This window comes from Cetorhinus maximus, chromosome 21 (genome assembly GCF_964194155.1).
Source record: "Cetorhinus maximus chromosome 21, sCetMax3.hap1.1, whole genome shotgun sequence".
Taxonomy (NCBI): Eukaryota; Metazoa; Chordata; class Chondrichthyes; order Lamniformes; family Cetorhinidae; genus Cetorhinus; species Cetorhinus maximus.
The window spans coordinates 12,335,028-12,355,650 of record NC_135899.1 but is presented as its reverse complement, the minus strand read 5'-3'; the positions used below and the strand labels follow the sequence as shown (position 1 = coordinate 12,355,650).

At 44.6% G+C, this 20,623-nt stretch overlaps 1 protein-coding gene across 1 annotated transcript in view; it reads left to right on the top strand.

Annotated features, from left to right (window-relative positions):
- The first annotated feature begins 730 nt into the window (after positions 1-730).
- LOC144695680 (apolipoprotein M-like) overlaps positions 731-20,623 on the top strand; it is a 30,245-nt gene continuing 10,352 nt past the window's right edge. Inside the window, exons 1-4 of the mRNA XM_078566617.1 lie at positions 731-946; positions 11,975-12,123; positions 15,358-15,428; positions 20,229-20,339. Of these exons, the coding sequence (XP_078422743.1) occupies positions 845-946; positions 11,975-12,123; positions 15,358-15,428; positions 20,229-20,339 (433 nt within the window). The 5' untranslated portion in view covers positions 731-844. The remainder of the gene's footprint in view (positions 947-11,974; positions 12,124-15,357; positions 15,429-20,228; positions 20,340-20,623) is intronic.

Sequence of the window (20,623 nt, the reverse complement as noted above, 5' to 3'; positions counted from 1 at the left end):
GGGGCAGGAAGGCTTTGCAAGGGGTTGAGGGAGGAGGGGGAACGATGGAAGGCAGAGGGGAGACCAAGAGGTGGGCAGCTGGAGCCTGACAAGGGAAACTGAAACGCTGACAAACAAGGGGGTGGATGGGATACCACATGTATGATTGGGAGAGGATGCGCGCAGACTCCGGAATGGGAATGGAGGGGGTGGGGGAAAGGAGGTAGTGTAGTGCTCAGTCATGAGATGAAATGGGGAACTAATTGAAACTCAAAGTCCTTTGATTGGGGGCCAGCAAGTCGGAGGGAGAGAGTAGAGACACACCTTGGGCTCACATTCAGGAGTGAGAGGAAGGTCTGCATGAGTTTGAATTAGGGGGAAGGTTGGGTGGGGTTGCAGAAAATAACCAAAGTAACCCTGCACCATTTTTCACCATAATTTTGCCCCTTTAATGATGGATATTGACCTGATTTGCATCATGTGCATGACAAGGTTTTGCTAAATGATTGCCAAACAAGAGTAACTTTCCCAAAGGCAAGGACACATTGTCTTTTCAAAAGAACAACTTGTAAAGAATGAATCCTGTGGTTCTGGTATGAAGGATACAAAATCGAAAACAGGAAATGGGAAGCTTTTCCCCATAGATCTTTCCTGACTGAGGAACATTATTTTCCCCTGATTGCTCCTCCCCAGCTCAGCTCAAGGTTCAACCTTATTGGGAAATGCGGTTAATAATTGCCCTGTAATATAATACCCAGCATCAAGTGTCCAGTACCCTCGGAGTCCACTCGGATCTGTGACGGTTGTAAATTTGGGAATCAGTCGGCACAATTTATTTTGGAAAGTGCTGTTTTTTTGTATAGTCATGTTCCGGGAACTGTGGGAAAAGTTACTCTATCTCATCATGCTCTTTTGGCAATGTAAATATGATGACAAGATGGATGCTGGAAGCCTCAACAAGACCCAGGTAAAAATAAACAAGGCCAGGGGGACAGGCCACTTTTTTCAAACTACGCACCGGTGGCTAGGACAGGTAAAAATTGAACGTGGAATCAAGCCAGGCAAGGTGCTGAGGTTGGATTCCTGGCCTGTTCTGATGGCAGTCAGGGCTGACCTAAAGCATGCTTCTGTGCTAGGGGAAAGGACAGAGAATTCAGTTTTTGATTTCTAGCTGGTAGATTACTACCCTGCTGGAAATGTGTGTGTGTGTGAGACAGAGTGAGTGTATCTGAATGTGTTTGTGGGATGCCCTATGCAGTAGCCGTGCAGTCACCATCTAGGCCCAGAAGTGAAGGACAGAGCGAAGATACCAAGAAAGGAGGCCGGTATCACATAGCAGTACAAGTCTGAGCAGGCCAGGAGTGGAGAGAAGATAATTGTGGTAGGAGGGCGTGGGGTGGGGGGTGGGGGTGGGGTGGTAGGATTGAAAATAAAATGGCCAAAAGTCTAATGGAGAGAGTGAAAGAGAAGGAAGACATGAAAAAATCCATTCAGTGAACTGATGGCAGCTATGGGCAAGGTGGGGCAGGGAGGAAAACAGTTTGCAGAGTGGAAGGGAGTGAAATGAACATCTTACTGCCTAGCGCAAAATAAGTCATCATGTCAACGTTACCACAGCTTAAACAGATAATGGGGTAGATCTTAGCTTTTCACAATGGTGCAAGATGGACAATAGCAAGGCAGTAACCCTGTTTTTTTGTCTCTTCCCATCTGAGTTCAATGGAAGCAAGAATGGGGAGAGATGTAAAACAAGCAGCCAACTCAACCCACTGTCACCAAAGGTCAACATCTCCCCCACTTTGTCATTTACAAAAGTATTTTGCAAACTTCTGTTGCATCAGCACTGGAAGGATTGTGTGTTGTCTGTGCCGAGCACTGTGATGATATGTGCTAAGGTGCTTTTATTAGATTGCACTGCATAGTTAGGAACTGTCATGGAAAAGTGTATTTTTCCATGAAATTCATTGCCTGTTGCACAGGACACACTGACACTATCAAGATGGTTCCTTTGCCCGGTGCTGCCTGATAACAGTTAACTCTACTGGGTTGGGGTCAAACCAGGAGTGTCTGAGAGTTTTGCAACTGGCCAGCACAGCAATGACAACTTACATTCATATAGCGCCTTTAACATCATAAAATGGCCCAAGGTGCCTCACAGGAACAATTATCAAACAAAATTTGACACTGAGCCACACAAAGAGATATTAAGGCAGGGTTCAAAGAGGTAGGCTTTAAGGAACATCTTAAAGGAGGGAGATAGAGAGGTGGAGAGATTTAGGGAGGGAATTCCAGAGCTTAGGGCCCAGGCAGCTGAAGGCATGGTCACCAATAGTGGAGCGATGGAAATCGGAGGATTGGAGGTGTACTGAGATCTGTAGGAGTGCGGGAGGTTACAGAGGCAAGGAATGGCTCATTTACCCACTAACAACAACATATTTTATATAGTGGCCTTCTCATTCTCAGGATGACCCAGTGTGCTTTACAGCCAATGGAGTACTTTTGTTTTGAAGGTCACTGTTGTATTGCAACAGATAATTTGCACACAGCAAGCGTCCAAAAACAGCAACATGATAAAAAGACCAGGTGATGTGTTTTTAATGATATTGGTTGAAGGATAAATATTGACCATCTTACGTCAGAAAAGAAGCAGACCATTCAGCCCATCAAGCATGTTCTGCCATTCAGTTAGGTCATGGCTGATCTGTGCCGCTAAAGGAGCCCACTAGTTTGCTTTTTCCTTTTAGTTGTCATTTATTTATGCTACTCTCACCTCTGAATCAGAGTCCCACTCTAGAGGTTTGAGCAATTCTGACACTCCAGTGCAGTACTGAGAAAGTACTGCGCTGTCAGAGGTACTATCTTTTGGAGGAGACTTTAAACCGAGGCCCAGTCTGCCCTCTCAGGTGGATGTAAATGATCCCACGGCATGACTTTGAAGAAAAGCAGGTGAGTTTTTCCTTCTGTTCGGACCAATATCTATCCCACAATCAACATCACAAAATCAGATTATCTGGTAATTATCACACCGCTGTTTGCGGGAGTTTAGCTTGCTGGGTGCAAATTGGCTCCTGTATTTTCTACATTACAGCAGTGACTACACTGCAAACAGTTCTTCACTGACTATGCTGCTCTCTGGAATGTCCTGAGGTTGTGAGAGGAGATATATAAATGTAAGGTCTCCTTTTCTTGTTTCAAGGGCCAGGGGAAGTGCATTCCCTTCTTTAGGTAATTTATTATGCAGTCCTTGGGATGGAGAACTGGGAATCTATCTAATTTTATCACCCAGCACTGACTTTCCCATTACCAAATTGGAAATGCAGTGAGTTACTGGTGTAGACAATGATAGAGCAGACTGACCTTCCAAAGTCTTCAGCAGCGTGGCATAACCTCTGGTTCTAAGCCACTGAGGAACCGAATAAGTTACTAATTAAAAAAGGGGAAGCTGCCAATGGCAGCTGAAAGCATGCTCTTTAAAAATAATGTCACAGCAGGTTTGTCAAATCGACCTTGGATAATTGAGAGGTCAGGCCTTCAAGTGGTTAAATATTGACTATGATGCGTCTGGTACCAAAGTCACACTATTGGCTATCTTTTGATGGCACGTTGATATACTGCATTGGCCAGCCACCCACACACATGCCCACACACACACACACACACACACACAGTGCATTGAGCTATGTATACCTTAGAGTGAGTTACAGACTGGATTCTAATTGAGGGGTTCAGATGGTTTATCTTTAGAATAATGGTTACCTGGGAGTGAGTTACAGACTGGAATCTTATCGCGGGGTTCAGATGATTCATATTTAGAATAATGGATACCTGGGAGTGAGTTACAGACAGGAATCTAATTGAGGGGTTCAGATGGTTTATCTTTAGAATAATGGTTACCTGGGTGTAAGTTACAGACTGGAATCTAATCGAGGAGTTCAGATGATTCACATTTAGAATAATGGATACCTGGGAGTGAGTTACAGACTGGAATCTAATCGAGGGGTTCAGATGGTTTATATATAGAATAATGGATACCTGGGAGTGAGTTACAGACTGGAATCTAATCGAGGAGTTCAGATGATTCACATTTAGAATAATGGATATAGAATCATTGAATGATACAAAAGGGGCCATTCAGCCTATCGTGCCTGAGCAAGCTCTTCGAAAGATCGATCCCTCTAGCCCCACCCACCTGAATTTTTCTTATAGACCTGCCAATTTCTCCTTTTCAAGTATTTATCCAATTTCCCTTTGAAAGTTATTGAATCTACTTCCACTACCTTTTAAATGGTGTGCATTCTACATCATAAAAAATGACTGCATGAAATAACTTCTCCTCATTTAGCCTCTGTTTTTCTCCAATTGCCAAAAATCTGTGTCCTCTATTAACCGAACCTTCAGCTGCTTGAAACAGTTTCTTCTTATTTACTGTATGAAAACCCTTTATGATTTTGAGCATCTCAGATAGATCTCTTCAGGTAACATTCTCTACTCTAAAAACAATCCCAACTTTTCCATTCTCTCCACATAACAGATGTCCTTCATCCTTGGTACCATTCTGGTAAATCTCTTCTCAACCCTCTCCAATACTTTCACATCCTTCCTAAAGTGTGGTGCCCAGGATTGGACACAATACTCCATGTGAAGATATGAATTAGGAGCAGGAGTAGGCCACTCAGCCCCTCGAGCCTGTTCCACCATTCAATAAGATCATGGCTGATCTAATTTTAACCTCAACTCCGCATTCCCGTCTACCCCCAATAGCCTTTCACCCCTTGCTTATCAAGAATCTATCTACCTCTGCCTTAAAAATATTTAAAGACTCTGCCTCAACCACCCTTTGAGGAAAAGAAATCCATATCTCACAATCCACTGCGAGAAAGAATTTCTCCTCATCTCTGTCTTAAATGGGTGACCCCTTATTTTTAAACAGTGGCCCCTAGTTCTAGATTCTCTCACAAGAGAAAACATCCTTTCCACATCTACCCTGTTAAGTCCCCTCGGGATCTTATATATTTCAATCAAGTCACCTCTTACTCTTCTAAACTTCAGCGGGTACAAGCCTAACCTGTCCAACCTTTCATCAGAAGACAACATGCTTATTTCAGGTATTAGGCTAGTAAACCTTCTCTGAACTGCTTCCAACGCGTTTACATCTTTCCTTAAATAAGCAGAGCAATACTGTACACAATACTCCAGATGTGGCCTCACCAATGTCCTGTTTAACTGAAGCATAACCCTCCCTACTCTTGTGTTCAATTCCCCTCGCAATAAACAATAACATTCTATTAACTAAAAGTAAAATACCGCGGATGTTGGAAATCTTAAATTAAAACAGAAAATGCTGGAAAAACTCAGCAGGGCTGGCAACATTTGTGGAGAGAGGAACAGAGTTAATGTTTTGAGTCTGTTTGACTCTTCTTCAGAGCTGCGTCTGGAGTTCAGCGCTTTTATCCATGTTTGAACCAAGGCTGTAATGAGGTCAGGAGCTGAGTGACACTGGTGGATCCCAAACTCAGCATCAGTGAGCCGGTTATTGCTAAGGAAGTGCTGCTTGATAGCACTGTTGATGACCCCTTCCATCGCTTTACTGAAGAAGCTCTGAAGAAGAGTCATACACGCTCGAAACATTAACTCTATTTCTCTCCCAACAGATGCCGTCAGACCTGCTGACTTTTTCCAGCATTTTCTGTTTTTACTTAACATTCTCTTAGCTTTGCTACTTACTTGCTGTACCTGCATACTAACTTTTGTGATTCATGCACTAGGACACCCAGGTCCCTCTGCATCTCAGAGCTCTCAATCTCTCACTATTTAGATAGTATGCTTCTTTTTTATTTGCCTTGTCAAAATGGACAACCTCACATTTTACAGCATTATACTCCATTTGCCAGATCTTTGCCCACTCACCTATATCCTTTTGTAGCCTCCTTATACCTTCTTCGCAACTTACTTTCCTACCTATCTTTGTGTCATCAGCAAATCTAGCTACCATAACACCAGCCCCTTCATCCAAATCATTTTGTATAAATTGTACAGTTGAGGCCCCAGCAATAATCCCTGTGGCACATCACTCATTACATAAGAACATAAGAACTAGGAGCAGGAGTAGGCAATTCAGCCCCTTGAGGCTGCCCCGCCATTCAATATGATCATGGCTGATCTCATTTCGGCCTCAACTCCAATTTCCTGCCCTCTCCCCCTAACTTTTCAACCCGTTACTAATTAAAAATCTGTCTATCTCCTCCTTAAATTTATTCAGCGTCCCGGCATTCACTGTAGTGAATTCCACAGATTCACGACCCTTTGAGAAAAGTAATTCCTCCTCACCTCTGATTTTAAATCTACCACCCCTTAGCCTAAAACTATGGCCTGTCATTCTAGAATGCCCCACAAGGGGAAACATCAATTCCACGTCTACTTTGTCTATCCCCTTTAGCATCTTATATACCTCAATTAGATCTCCTCTCATCCTTCTAAACTCTAGCGAGTATAGGCCTAAACTGCTCAATCTCTCCTCACAAGACAAGCCCCGCATCTCTAGAATCAATCTAGTAAACCTCCTCTGAACCGCCTCCAATGCAACTACATCCTTCCTCAAATAAGGGGACCAAAACTGTGCACAGTACTCCAGGTGCGGTCTCACCAATGCCTTGTACAGTTGCAACAACACTTCCCTATTTTTATACTCTATTCCTTCAGCAATAAATGCCAAAATTCCATTTGCCTTCCTTATTACCTGCTGTACCTGCATACTAGCTTTACATCCTGCCAAACAGGAAATGACCCAGTTATGCCTACTCCCTGTTTCCTGTTAGCTAGCCAATCTTCTATCCATGCCAATGTGTTACCCCCTACACCATGTGCTTTAATTTTCCACAATAACCTTTGATGTGGCACCTTATCAAATGTGTTCTGGAAATCCAAGTACAGTACATCTACTGGCTCCTCTTTATCCACAACACGTTACCTCTTCAAAGAACTCCAATAAATTGGTTAAACATGATTTCCCTTTTACAAAACCATGTTGATTCTCCCTGATTACCTTGAATTTATCTAAGTTCCCTTCTATAATCCCTTCCCTTCTTTAATAATATCTTCTAACATTTTCCCTATGATAGTTGTTAAGCTAACTGACCTGTAGTTTCCTGCTTTCTGTCTCCCTCCCTTTTTGAATTAAGGAGCCACATTAGCTATTTTCCAATCGAATGGAATCTTCCCCGAATCTAGTGAATTTTGGAAAATTAAAACCAACGTATCAACTATCTCACCAGCCACTTCTTTTAAGACCCTAAGATGGAATCCATCAGCGCCCGGGGACTTGTCAACTTGCAGTTCCAACAATTTTGCTAAGTACCAATTCCCTGCTGATTGTAATTTGCTTGGGTTCCTCCCTCCTTTCCAATTCCTGATTTACAGCTATTTCTGGGATGCTACTTATATCCTCAGTAGTGAAGACCAATACAAAATATCAGTTCGATTCATCTGCCATCTCTTTATTTTCCAATATTAATTCCCCAGACTCCCTTTCTATCGGACCAACGCTCACTTTGTTAACTCTTTTCTTTTTTAAATATCGATAGAAACTCTATCTGTCTTTATATTTCTCGCTAGCTTTCTCTTGTACTCTAATTTTTCCCTCATTTATCTTTTGTTTTTTATATTTTGTCCAATGATCTGACCTGCACAATTATATGCATTTCTTAAGTTTGATACTATCTTTAACATTTTTAGTTAACCGTGGGTGGATCCTCCCCTTGGAATTTTTCTTTCTCGTTTTAATGCATCTATTCTGCGTATCCTGAAATATCTCCTTAAATGTCTGCCACTGCATGTCTATTGACCTATCCCTTAACCTAATTTTTTAAAATTAATTTTATGGGATGTGGACATCGTTGGTCAGGCCAGCATGTATTGCCCATCCCTAATTGCCCTTGAGAAGGTGGTGGTGAGCAGTCTTCATGAATTGCTGCAGTCCATGTGGTGTAGGTGCACCCACAGTGCTGTTAGGGAGGGAGTTCCAGGATATTGACCCAGCGACACTGAAAGAAAGGTGATATATTTCCAAGTCAGGATGATGAGTTGCTTGGAGGAAAACTTCCAGGTGGTGGTGTTCCCATCTGCCTGCTGCCCTTGTGCTTCCAGATGGTAACTGTTGTGGGTTTGGAAGGTGCTGTCGAAGGAGCCTTGTGAATTCCTGCAGTGCATCTTGTAAATGGTGCACACTGCTACAACTGTACATCAGTGGTGGAGGGAGTGAATGTTTGTGGATGGGGTGCCAATCAAATGTGCTGCTTTGTCCTGGATGGTGTCAAGCTTCTGGAGTGTATGTGCAGCTGCACTCATCCAGGCGACCAGAGAGTATTCCATCGTACTCCTGACTTATGCCTTGTAAATGGTAGAAAGGTTTTAGGAGTAGTCTCTGACTTGTTCTTGTAGCCACAGTATTTATATGGCTAGTCCAGTTCAGTTTCTGGTCAATAGTAACCCCTACAATATTGATAGTGGGGGATTCAGTGATGTGAATCCCATTGAATGTCAAGGGGCGATGGTTGGATTCTCCCTTGTTGGAGATGGTCATTGCCTGACACTTTTGCGGCACAAATGTTACTTGCCACTTGTCAGCCCAAGCCTGGATATTGTCCAGGTCTTGCTGCATTTAGACATGGACTGTTTCAGTATCTGAGGAGTCGCGAATGGTGCTGAACATTGTGCAATCATCAGCTAATATCCCCACTTCTGACCTTATTATGGAAGAAAGGGCAATGATGAAGCAGCTGAGCATGGTTGGGCCTAGGACACCAACCTGAGGAACTCCTGCAGTGATGTCCTGGAACTGAGATGATTGACCTCCAACAACCACAACCATCTTCTTTTGTGCTAGGTATGACTCCAACCAGCGGAGAGTTTTCCTCCTGATTCCCGTTGACTCCAGTTTTGCTAGGGCTCCTTAATGCCACACTCAGTCAAATGTGGCCTTGATGTCAAGGGCAGTCACTCTCACCTCACCTCTGGAGTTCAGCTCTTTTGTCCATGTTTGAACCAAGGCTGCAATGAGGTCAGGAGCTGAGTTGCCCTGGCGGAACCCAAGCTGAGCGTCAGTGAGCAGGCTATTGCTAAGCAAGTGCCGCTTGGTAGCACTGTTGATGACTCGTCCCATCACTTTAATAATGTTCAAGAGCAGACTGATGGCATGGTAATTGGCCGGGTTGGATTTGTGTACAGGACATATCTGGGCAATTTTCCACATTGCCAGGCAGATGCCAGTATTGTAGCCAGTTGCCAGTTCACTTTCGCTAGCTCTGCTTTCATGTCTTTATAATGTTACCTTTGTTTAAGTTTAAAATACTAGTCTTAGACTCACTCTTCTCTCCCTCAAACTGAATGTAAAATTCAATCATATTATGATCACTGCTACCTAGGGACGCCTTCACTACGAGCCGAGGTGTCAGCTGTGGCTCAGTTCATAGCACCCTCGCCTTTGAATCAGAGGGTTGTGGGTTCATGTCCCACTCCTGGAAACCAAGAACTGTGATTGTACTCAAAAAGAGTTGCAATCTGTGACTGTTGATAACTCAAAAGAGTTTCACTATGAACCATTGAGAGGTGTCAGCTGTGGCTAGTTCATAGCGCCCTCGCCTTTGAATCAGAGGGTTGTGGGTTCATGTCCCACTTCCGGAAACCAAGAACTGTGATTGTACTCGAAAAGATTTGCAATCTGTGACTGTTGATAACTCGAAAGAGTTTCACTACGAGCCATTAATTAATCCTATCCTGTTACACAATACCAGGTCGAGTAGAGCCTGCTCCCTGGATGGCTCCATAACGTGCTGATCTAAGAAATTATCCTGAAAATATTCTATGAATTTGTCAACTTCGATACCTTTGCCCATCTGCTTTTTCTAGTCTATATGTAGATTAAAATCCCCCATGATAATTGTGGTACCTTTCTGACAAGCTCCCACTATTTCTTCTTTGATACCCATCCTACTGTGTGATTACTGTTAGTGGGATTGTGCGCCACTCCCACAAGTGACTTCTTGCCTTTATCATTCCTCAACTCTACCCAAGCTGCTTCTTTTTCCTGGTTTCCTGAACGTAGGTCATCCCTCTCTATTGTACTAATGTCATCTTTAATTAACAAGCCACTCCTCCACCTTTTCCTAACGCCCTATCCCTCCTAAATGTCACATATCCTTCAATATTCAGGTCTCAATCTACGCCATCCTGCAGCCATGTGATGGCTATTAGATTGTTCTTATTTATCTCAGTTTGCACTATCAGTTTTATTTTGAAAGCTATGTGCATTCAGATATAGAGCCTTAAGTTTTGTCCTTTTATTATTTTTGTAACTTCTAGCCTTATCTATTGCTTTGCTCTTTGATTTTACTCTGTCTCTTCCTGTCACGATCTGTTTTATCATTTCCCACCTTAATACCTTCCTCTCTTACCTTGTCTCTACTCTTTGATATATTGCAGTCGGAAGCCTAACCACTGATTCATAAAAGTTCAGAATAACTTCCTTGCTTTTTAACTCCATGCCTCTGTTTAGAAAGCCAAGGATCCAGATAGTTATTTTTTTCATCAGCCTCCTCAATTTGTCACTGCCATCTATAACTCCTAGGTTTGTGTACATACAGATTCAGGAATGACTTACTGGTTGAGCTCTAATCAAGGGGCTCAGATAGCTCATTGGTAGAAGAACAAGATACCTGAGAATAAGTTACAGGCTGGAATCTAATTGGGTGATATGGAATATACCTCTTAACCTGAAAATCCTGGACTTTTATTTTCTTATATTTATCTCATGAATTTGCAAATCCTATTTTTAGACGATGTCTTTGTCCCTAGTTAGTATTGTTTTGATCTGAGTAATTATCTTACAACTTAAGTAGTTTTTTAAAAAAACTGATCTTCCATCTCAAATGTGATCTCATCCTTTCTTCCTGAAGAGCTGAACTCCTTGCTTGAATGCACCAGATTATGCATCATTCCTAGAATGATACCAGAACTGAGAGGTTGTAACCATCAGGAAAGACTAGGCAGGCTGGTGCTTTTTGCTTTGGAAAAGAGAAGGCTGGGAGTAATCTAATAGTGTCCTTTAAGGTTATGAGGCGGTTTGTTAAGGTAGATGTAGAACAGATGTTTCCACTCAGAGGGAAAGACCAGAACTAGGGGCCATAAATATAAGGTAGTCATTGACAAATCCAACAGGGAATTCAGGGGAAATTTCTTTACCAATTAAATATTGGGAAAACTGAAGCTTTTGTTTTTGGTCCCCGCTCTAAACTCGGTTTCCTAGCTACTGACCCCATCCATCTCCTTGGTAACAGCCTGAGATTAAGCCAGTCTGTTCGTAATCTTCTTGTTGCATTTGATCCTGAGATGAGCTTCCTACCTCATATTCATGTCATCACTAAGAACGCCTATCTCCACCTCCATAACATTGCCTGACTCTGCCCCTGTCTCAGCTCATCTGCTGCTGAAACCCTCATTCATGCCTTCATTCCTCCTGACTTGACTAATCCGATGCACTCCTGGCCAGTCTCCCACACTCTACCCTTCGTAAACCTGAGGTCATCCAATACTCAGTTGCCCCTGTCTTAACTCGCACCAAGTCCCGTTCCCCTATCACAATAAATCCAACAGAGAATTCAGGAAAAATGTATTTACCCGGAGAATAGTCAGAACGTGGAATTCACTATCACAAGGAGTAATTGAGGTCATTGAATACCATATACACATTTACGGTGAAGTTAGATAAGTGCATGAGAGGGAAAGGAATAATAGGGTGAACATATCGGGTGAGATGAGGTAGGGTGGGAATAGACTTGTGTAAAGCATAAACATCAACAAGGGCCAGTTGGGCTGAATGAACTGTTTCTGTGCTGGAGACATTTCCTAATACTTTGTAACCTTTGTTGTGAGCTGGCATAGCTTTGTTTACAATCACTATGGGGTTTTCCTGATGGGTTTGTTTTGCCTTTTCCTTCTGCAGTACTCTGGTAAATGGCACTTCCTCATGGTGGCAGCGGACTCCGACAACTCACTGCTTAAATTCAGGGCCATGGACAGCTCAGTCTTCCTGCTCACACCCATGGACGACACGGAGATGTTGCTGCTCCAAGGACAGATCCGTCTCAGCCAGTGCGTACTTCACTGCTTATATGGGCTTAGATTGACCACGCTTGTGCCTCTCAACATGGCCAAGCAGCCAGCACAGGCAGGATGGACCGAATGTCCCTTCCTTTTGTACTGTACATACAAACAAAAATACAAATGAGGAGATTGAGTAGGCCATTCAGCCCCTTGCACCTGCTTCACCATTCAATAAGACTGTAGCTGATCCGATTGTGGCCTCAACTCCACTCCCTGCCTACCCCCTTATACCCGATGGCTCCCTTGTCAATCAAGAACCTATCTAATTCAGTCTTAAAAACATTCAATGATCCTGCCTCCACCGCTTTCTGGGGAAGAGAGCTCCAAAGGCTCACGGCCTTCTGAGAGAAAGAATTTCTCCTCTTTAATGGGAGACCTCTTATTTTTAAACTGTATCTCCTAGTTCTAGTCTCAGAGCCAAAGTCTCGGGATTCCACAAAGAGGTAAGTTTGGGGGAACTCAGGGCGGGGAGGGTAGGGAAGACCTGTCGTGGGCAAGGGGTGGGCAGTGGGAATTGGGGTGTCTGGGGAGAGGCTGGTGTGGGAGGGAGGTCCTGAGGTTACTGGAGCTTAAATGGGGCGGGATGCCCAAAGTTAAAGGGGGGCTTCTGAAGAAGGCGCACCTTTCCACCACCCCCCCCTACTTCCTGCCTGAGGCCTGATCCCGATTATTTTAAGAGCCTCAGTTAGGACAAGAGCGAGCCTTGCCTGCCCCAGCATAAAATTGCAGAGGTGGGAATCCAGCAGGAAGCCCATCCGAAGAAATTTATGCTGAAACCACCACCAGCCCCCATCACCTACAAACCCGCTACATGTTTCAAATAAGATCGCCTCTTATTCTTCTAAACTCCAATGGATACAGGCCCAATCTGTCCAACCTTTCCTCATAGGGTAACCCCCTTATTCCAGAAACCAGTCGAGTGAACCTTCTCTGAACTGCTTCTAAAGCAATTAGGTCCTTTCTTAAATAAGGAGGCCAAAACTGTACAGTACTCTAGATGTGGTTTCACCGACACCCTGTACAACTGTAGCAAAACATCCCCACATTTATATTCCATTCCCATTGCAATAAAAAACATTCCATTTTCCATCTGAGTCACTTGCTGCATTATTCTGTTATTCTATAACTATTATTCTATATATGTAAACCATCTGAACCCCTCATTAGATTCCAGTCTGTAACTCACTCCCGGGTATCCATTATTCTATATATAAACCATCTGAACCCCTCATTAGATTCCAGTCTGTAAATCATTCCCAGGTATCCATTATTCTATATATAAACCATCTGAACCCCTCATTAGGTTCCAGCCTGTAATGTTATACCTATCAGGAGAGATTAACAGGCTGGTGCTCTTTTCTCTAGAAAAGAGAAGGCTGGGCCTGATCTAAAAGAGTCCTTTAAAGTTATGAGGGGGTTTGATAAGGTAGACGTAGCAAAGATATTTCCAGCCTGTAACTCACTCCCGGGTATCCATTATTCTATGTATAAGCCATCCTCAATTAGATTCCATTATTCTACATATATAAACTACCTGAACCACTGACCCCTCAATTATTTAATTTAAATCTGACAAACATACTGTGACCTTACTTAACTGAATGACTGTCAGACTACCCTCTATTTATTAGTAATCTATTGGGTGTTTATCTGAATTGAAAGAAAAGGCTGCTAAGATTAGTGGTAGGCTAGAAGATTGGGAACATTTTAGAAACCAGCAACGGATGACTCAAAAAATAAATAAGAGGGAGAAATTGGAGCATGAGAGAAAACCAGCAAGAGATATGAAAACAGACAGGGGGTAGTGTATTGAGATAGATAGAAAACTGGTTGACAGACAGGAAACAAAGAGTAGGAATAAACGGGTCTTTTTCTGAATGGCAGGCAGTGACTAGTGGGTTACCGCAGGGATCGGTGCTGGGACCCCAGTTATTCACAATATATACTAATGATTTAGATGAGGGAATTAAATGTAATATCTCCAAATTTGCAGATGACACAAAGCTGGGTGGGAGGGTGAGCTATGAGAAGGATGCAGAGGTGCTTCAGTGTGATTTGGACAAGCTGAGTGAGTGGGCAAATGCATGGCAGATGCAGTTTAATGTGGATAAATGTGAGGTTATCCATTTTGGTAGCAAAAACAGGAAGGCAGCTTATTATCTGAATGGCTATAAATTGAGAGAGAGGAATGTGCAACGAGACCTGGCTGTCCTTGTACACCAGTCGCTGAAGGTAAGCATGCAGGTGCAGCAGGCGGTAAAGAAGGCAAATGGTATGTTGGCCTTCATAGCCAGAGGATTCGAGTACAGGAACAGGGATGTCTTGCTGCAATTGTACAGGGCCTTGGTGAGATCACACCTGGAATATTGTGTGCAGTTTTGGTCTCCTTATCTGAGGAAGGATGTACTTGCTATAGAGCAAGTGCAGCGAAGGTTTACCCAACTGATTCCTGGGATGGTGGGGCTGACATTTGAGGAGAGATTGAGTCGATTAGGATTATATTCGCTGGAGTTCAGAAGAATGAGGGGGGATCTCATAGAAACCTATAAAATTCTAACAGGACTAGACTGGGTAGATGCAGGAAGAATGTTCCCGATGGTGGGTGAGTCCAGAACCAGGGGTCACAGTCTGAGGATATGGGGTAGACCATTTAGGACTGAGATGAGGAGAAATTTCTTCATCCAGGGAGTGGTGAGCCTGTAGAATGCGTTACCACAGAAAATAGTTGAGACCAAAACATTGTATGTTTTCAAGAAGGAGTTAAATATAGCTCTTGGGGCGAAAGGGATCAAAGGATATGGGGAGAAAGCGGGAGCAGGCTATTGAGTTGGATGATCAGCCATGATCATAATGAATGGTGGAGCAGGCTCGAAGGGCCGAATGGCCTACTCCTGCTCCTAGTTTCTATGTAAGAGCTTCTACAAGTATACAAAAAGGAAAAGAATGGATAAAGTGAGCATTGGTCCCTTAGAGCATGAGACCAGGGAACTAATGGGAAACAAAGAAATGGCAGAGACTTTGAAGAAGTATTTTGTGTCTGTCTTCACAGTAAGCATCTCAACAATAGTAGAAAGTCAAAAGGCAAAAGGGAGGGAGGAACTTAAAACAATCACAATCACTGGAGAAAATGTGCGAGGAAAAGTAATGGGGCTATGATCAGTGTCTTCGGTTGAGGAAGTAAGAGTCTGATCAAGGATATGACTTTCTATTGTTGCTTCACAGATCGATGAAATGTATAACTCGACAGTGGACCTATCACATCAACAACGAGACTCAGGAGCTGATCCTGGAAGGTGAGCTCACAACAGGAGGAACTCCACCAGCGTCTTCACGGATCAAAATGTTCTTGTTACAGACACATACCAACAAACAGGATGTAGTTTTATATAGGCAAGAGCTTTCTCCCTGTATGTTCCTCAGTATTAGTTTGTGGGTTGCTCTATTATACACATGGGAACATTCCACATAAGAACAGGGGGAGCCAATTCATTGAATGAGATCACGGTTGATCTTTTTCACCTTCCACTCACCATGGCTCCATATTCCTTAAATACACATGTGTAGCACATATAAGATCCTGAGGGGTCTTGACAGGGTGGATGTGGAGAGGAAGCTTCCTCTTGTGGGAGAACCTAGAACTAGGGGTCACTGTTTAACAATAAGGGGTCGCCCATTTAAAACACAGATAAGGCAAAAAATTTTCACTCAGAGGGTCGTGAGTCTTTGGAACTCTCTTCCTGAAAAGGTGGTGGAAGCAGGGTCTTTGAATATTTTTTAAGGCAGAGGTGGATAGACTCTTGGTAAGCAAGGGGGTGATAGGTTATCGGCGGTAGGTGGACTACAGATTTCAGGTTACTTTCAGGTCAGTCATGATCTTTTCTTTTATTCATTCACGGGATGTGAACTTCGCTGGCTGGGCCAGCATTTATTGCCTATCCCTAGTTGCCCTTGAGAAGGTGGTGGTGAGCTGCCTTCTTGAACCGCTGCAGTCCATGTGGTGTAGGTACACCCACAGTGCTGTTAGGAAGGGAGTTCTAGGATTTTGGCCCAGCGGCAATATATTTCCAAGTCAGGACAGTGAGTTACTCGGAGGGGAACCTCCAGTTGATGATGTTCCCATCTATCTGCTGCCCTTGTCCTTCTAGGTGGTAGTGGTCGTGGGTTTGGAAGGTGCTAAGGAGCCTTGGTGAATTCCTGCAGTCCATCTTGTAGATGGTGCACACTGCTGCTACTGTGCGTCGGTGGTGGAGGGAGTGAATGTTTGTGGACATGGTGCCCAATCAAGCGGGCTGCTTTGTCCTGGACGGTGTCTAGCTTCTTCAGTGTTGTGGGAGTTGCACTCATCCAGGCAAGTGGGGAGTATTCCATCACACTCCTGACTTGTGCCTTGTAGATGGTGGACAGGCCTTGGGGAGTCAAGAGGTGAGTTACTCATGGAATGATTCCTAGCCTCTGACCTGCTCTTGTAGCCACAGTATTTATATGGCTAGTCCAGTTCAGTTTCTGGTCAACGGTAAAACCCAGGATGTTGATAGTGGGGGATTCAGCGATGGTAATACCATTGAACATCAAGGGGCGACGGTTGGATTCTCTCTTGTTGGAGATGGTCATTGCCTGACACTTGTGTGGCGTGAATGTTACTTGCCGCTTGTCAGCCCAAGCCTGGATATGCGTTTGGACATGGACTGCTTCAGTATCTGAGGAGTCGCGAATGGTGCTGAACATTGTGTAATCATCAGCGAACATCCCCACTTCTGACCTTATGATGGAAGGAAGTTCATTGATAAAGCAGCTGAAGATGGTTGGGCCTAGGACACTACCCTGAGGAACTCCTGCAGTGATGTTCTGGAGCTGAGATGACAACCACAACCATATTCCTTTGTGTTAGGTATAAGTCCAACCAGTGGAGAGTTTTCCCCGATTCCCATTGACTCCAGTTTTGCTAGGACTCCAAGATGCCACACTCAGTCAAATGCTGCTTGATGTCATGGGCAGTTACTTTCATCTCAGGAGCTCAGCTTTCTTGTCCATGTTTGAACCAAGGCTGTAATGAGGCAAGGAGCTGAGTGGACCTGGCAGAACCCAACTGGGCATCAGTGAGCTGGTTATTGCTCAGCAAGTGCCGCTTGATAGCACTGATGATGACCCCTTCCATTACTTTACTGATGATCAAGAGTAGACTGATGGGGTGGTAATTGGCCGGGTTGGATTTGTCCTGCTTTTTGTATCCGTTATCTTATTTTGTATTTTATTAAATGGCAGAGCAGGGCTCAAGGGGCTGAATGGCCTACTCCTGCTCCTTGTTCGTAGCACAGATCTATAAATTTCCAATTTAACATTATTAATTGACCTAGCAGGTTACTGCTTTTAGAGACAGAGAGTTTCATACATCTATCATCCATTATGTGAAGAAGTGTCTGCTAACCTCCCTCCATTATGTTGATATCCCTTTGTCCTTAACTCACCGCAGCAGCAAAAATGATGGGCGGAATTTTACTGCCCCTCCTGCTGGTGGGATCTTCCATGCCCACCAAAGTCAATGGGGTTTTGAACGGTTCACTACACCTTCCACGCCCCTTCCACGATGGGGCTGCAAGATTTCTCCCGGTATCTCTCTTTATCAAACCTATTCTTTACAAACCTTATAAACCTCAATCATATCACCCCTTAACGTTTTATCCTCCCTGAAATATAAGGCTAGTTTGCATAATCTCTCATACCTAGTCTACTTTTGATAGAATGGACATAGGAACTTTAGATCCAATGGTTGTTGTTGGAAGTCAGTCATCTCAGCCCCAGGACTCACTGCAGGAGATCCTCAGGATAGTGTCCTAGGCCCAACCATTTTCAGCTGCTTCAGCAACGACCTTCCCTCCAACATAAGGTCAAAAGTGGGAAAGCTCACTGATGATTGCAGTGTTCAATGCCATTCACAGCTCCTCAGGTACTGAGGCAGACTGTGTCCATATGCAGCAAGACCTGGACAGCATACATGCTTAGACTCAGAAGTGGCAAGTAACATTCATGCCACACAAGTACAATGGCCATCTCCAACAAGAAAGAAGTTCAACCATCACGCCTTAACATTCAATGGCATTACGACATCTAGGACTGACTGATGTAGTGGGACACTGTCCATTCCCCCTCTGGGACTGGGTGGGACAGTGGGTCAGATACTGTCCTTTCCCTCTCTGGGACTGGGTGGGTCAGTGGGTCAGACACTGCCCTTTCCCCACTCTGGGACTTGGTGGGACAGTGGGTCAGACACTGTCCTTTCCACCTCTGGGTCTGGGTGGGGCAGTGGGACAGACACTGTCCATTCCCCCTCTGGGACTGGGTGGGACAGTGGGTCAGACACTGTCCTTTCCCCCTCTGGGACTGGGTGGAACAGTGGGTCAGACACTGTCCTTTCCCCCTTTGGGACCAGGTGTGACAGTGGGTCAGACACTGTCCTTTCACCCTCTGGGTCTGGGTGGGGCAGTGGGACAGACACTGTCCTTTCCCCCTCTGGGACTGGGTGGGGCAGTGGGTCAGACACTGTCCTTTCCCCCTCTGGGCCTGGGTGGGACAGTGGGTCAGACACTGTCCTTTCCCCCTCTAGGACTGGATGGGACAGTGGGTCAGACACTGTCCTTTTTTCAAAACAAAAACAGAATTACCTGGAAAAACTCAGCAGATCTGGCAGCATCGGCGGAGAAGAAAAGAGTTGGCGTTTCGAGTCCTCATGACCCTTCGGCAGAACTGAGTAAAGTTAGGGGAGGGGTGAAATATAAGCTGGTTTAAGGTTGTGGGGGGTGGGGGGGGGAGAGAAACATGATAGGGTCCCCCTTGTCCTCACTTATCACCCCACCAGCCTCCGCATTCAAAGGATCATCCTCCGCCATTTCCGCCAACTCCAGCATGATGCCACCACCAAACACATCTTCCCTTCACCCCCCCTGGCGGCATTCCATAGGGATCGTTCCCTCCGGGACACCCTGGTCCACTCCTCCATCACCCCCTACTCCTCAACCCCCACCTATGGCACCTCCCCATGCCCACGCAGAAGATGCAACACCTGCCCCTTCACTTCCTCTCTCCTCACCGTCCAAGGGCCCAAACACTCCTTTCAAGTTAAGCAGCATTTCACTTGCATTTCCCCTAACTTAGTCTACTGCATTCGTTGCTCCCAATGCGGTCTCCTCTACATTGGAGAGACCAAACACAAACTGGGCGACCGCTTTGCAGAACACCTGCGGTCTGTCCGCAAGAAAGACCCAAACCTCCCTGTCGCTTGCCATTTTAACACTGCACCCTACCCTCTTGCCCACATGTCTGTCCTTGGTTTGCTGCATTGTTCCAGTGAAGCCCAACGCAAACTGGAGGAACAGCACCTCATCTTCTGACTAGGCACTTTACAGCCTTCCGGGCTGAATATGAATTCAACAACTTTAGAACTTAAACTCCCTCCCCCATCCCCACCCCCTTTCCCTTTCTTCCCCCTCCCTTTTGTTTTTTCCAATAATTTATATAGATTTTTCTTTTCCCACCTATTTCCATTATTTTTAAATCTATAACTGTAATACCCTGTCGTCAGTCTTTCCACCCCACCCCCACTAGAGCTGTACCTTGAGTGTCCTGCCATCCATTCTTAATTAGCACATTTTCTTAGATAATATCACCACCTTCAACACCCCTTTGTTCCTTTTGCCTGTGACATCTTTTGATTATCTGCTCCTGTCACTGCTTGCTTATCCCTACAACCACCACCCCCTTCAACTTCTCTCCCCCCCCCACCCCCCCCACCAACCTTAAACCAGCTTATATTTCACCCCTCTCCTAACTTTACTCAGTTCTGCCGAAGGGTCATGAGGATTCGAAACGTCGATTGTCCTTTTTCCCTTTGGGACTGGGTGGGACAGTGGGTGAGACACTGTCCTTCCCCCCTTTGGTACTGTTTGGGGCAGTGGGTCAGACACTGTCCTTTCCCCCTATGGAACGGGTGGGGCAGTGGGTTTGGCGAGCAATCAATAAAAGAGCCTCCATTCCTGTCAAAGCCACAGATAAACGTGTTTGGTTCTTACACTTTTTTTCCATTTGTCCCTTTATTTCAGGCCAGCCCGATCTGAAGACAGAGATATTTGTGAAAAAGAATAATGATTGTATTCTGCTCCTGGAGACTCAGGAAAAAGGATCGGAGACCTTTAGAAGGCTGATGCTTTATGGTAGGAGCCACCCATGGGCACAAGCATTGGCAGACACAGGGATAAATGCCAGTACAGACTAGTTGGGCCAAATGGCCTATTTCCATGTCATATTAAATATTAAAAGGGCTAAATAATGAGTACAGGCTACAAAGACTAGGCTTGCATTCCCTTGGCTATAGGAGATTAAAGCATGATCTAATTCAGCTGCTTAACAGGATAGATAGAGAACAACCATTTCCTTTTTTGAGGAGAGTTCAGAACAAGGAGGTATAACCTTAAAATTAGAGCGAGGCCATTCAGGG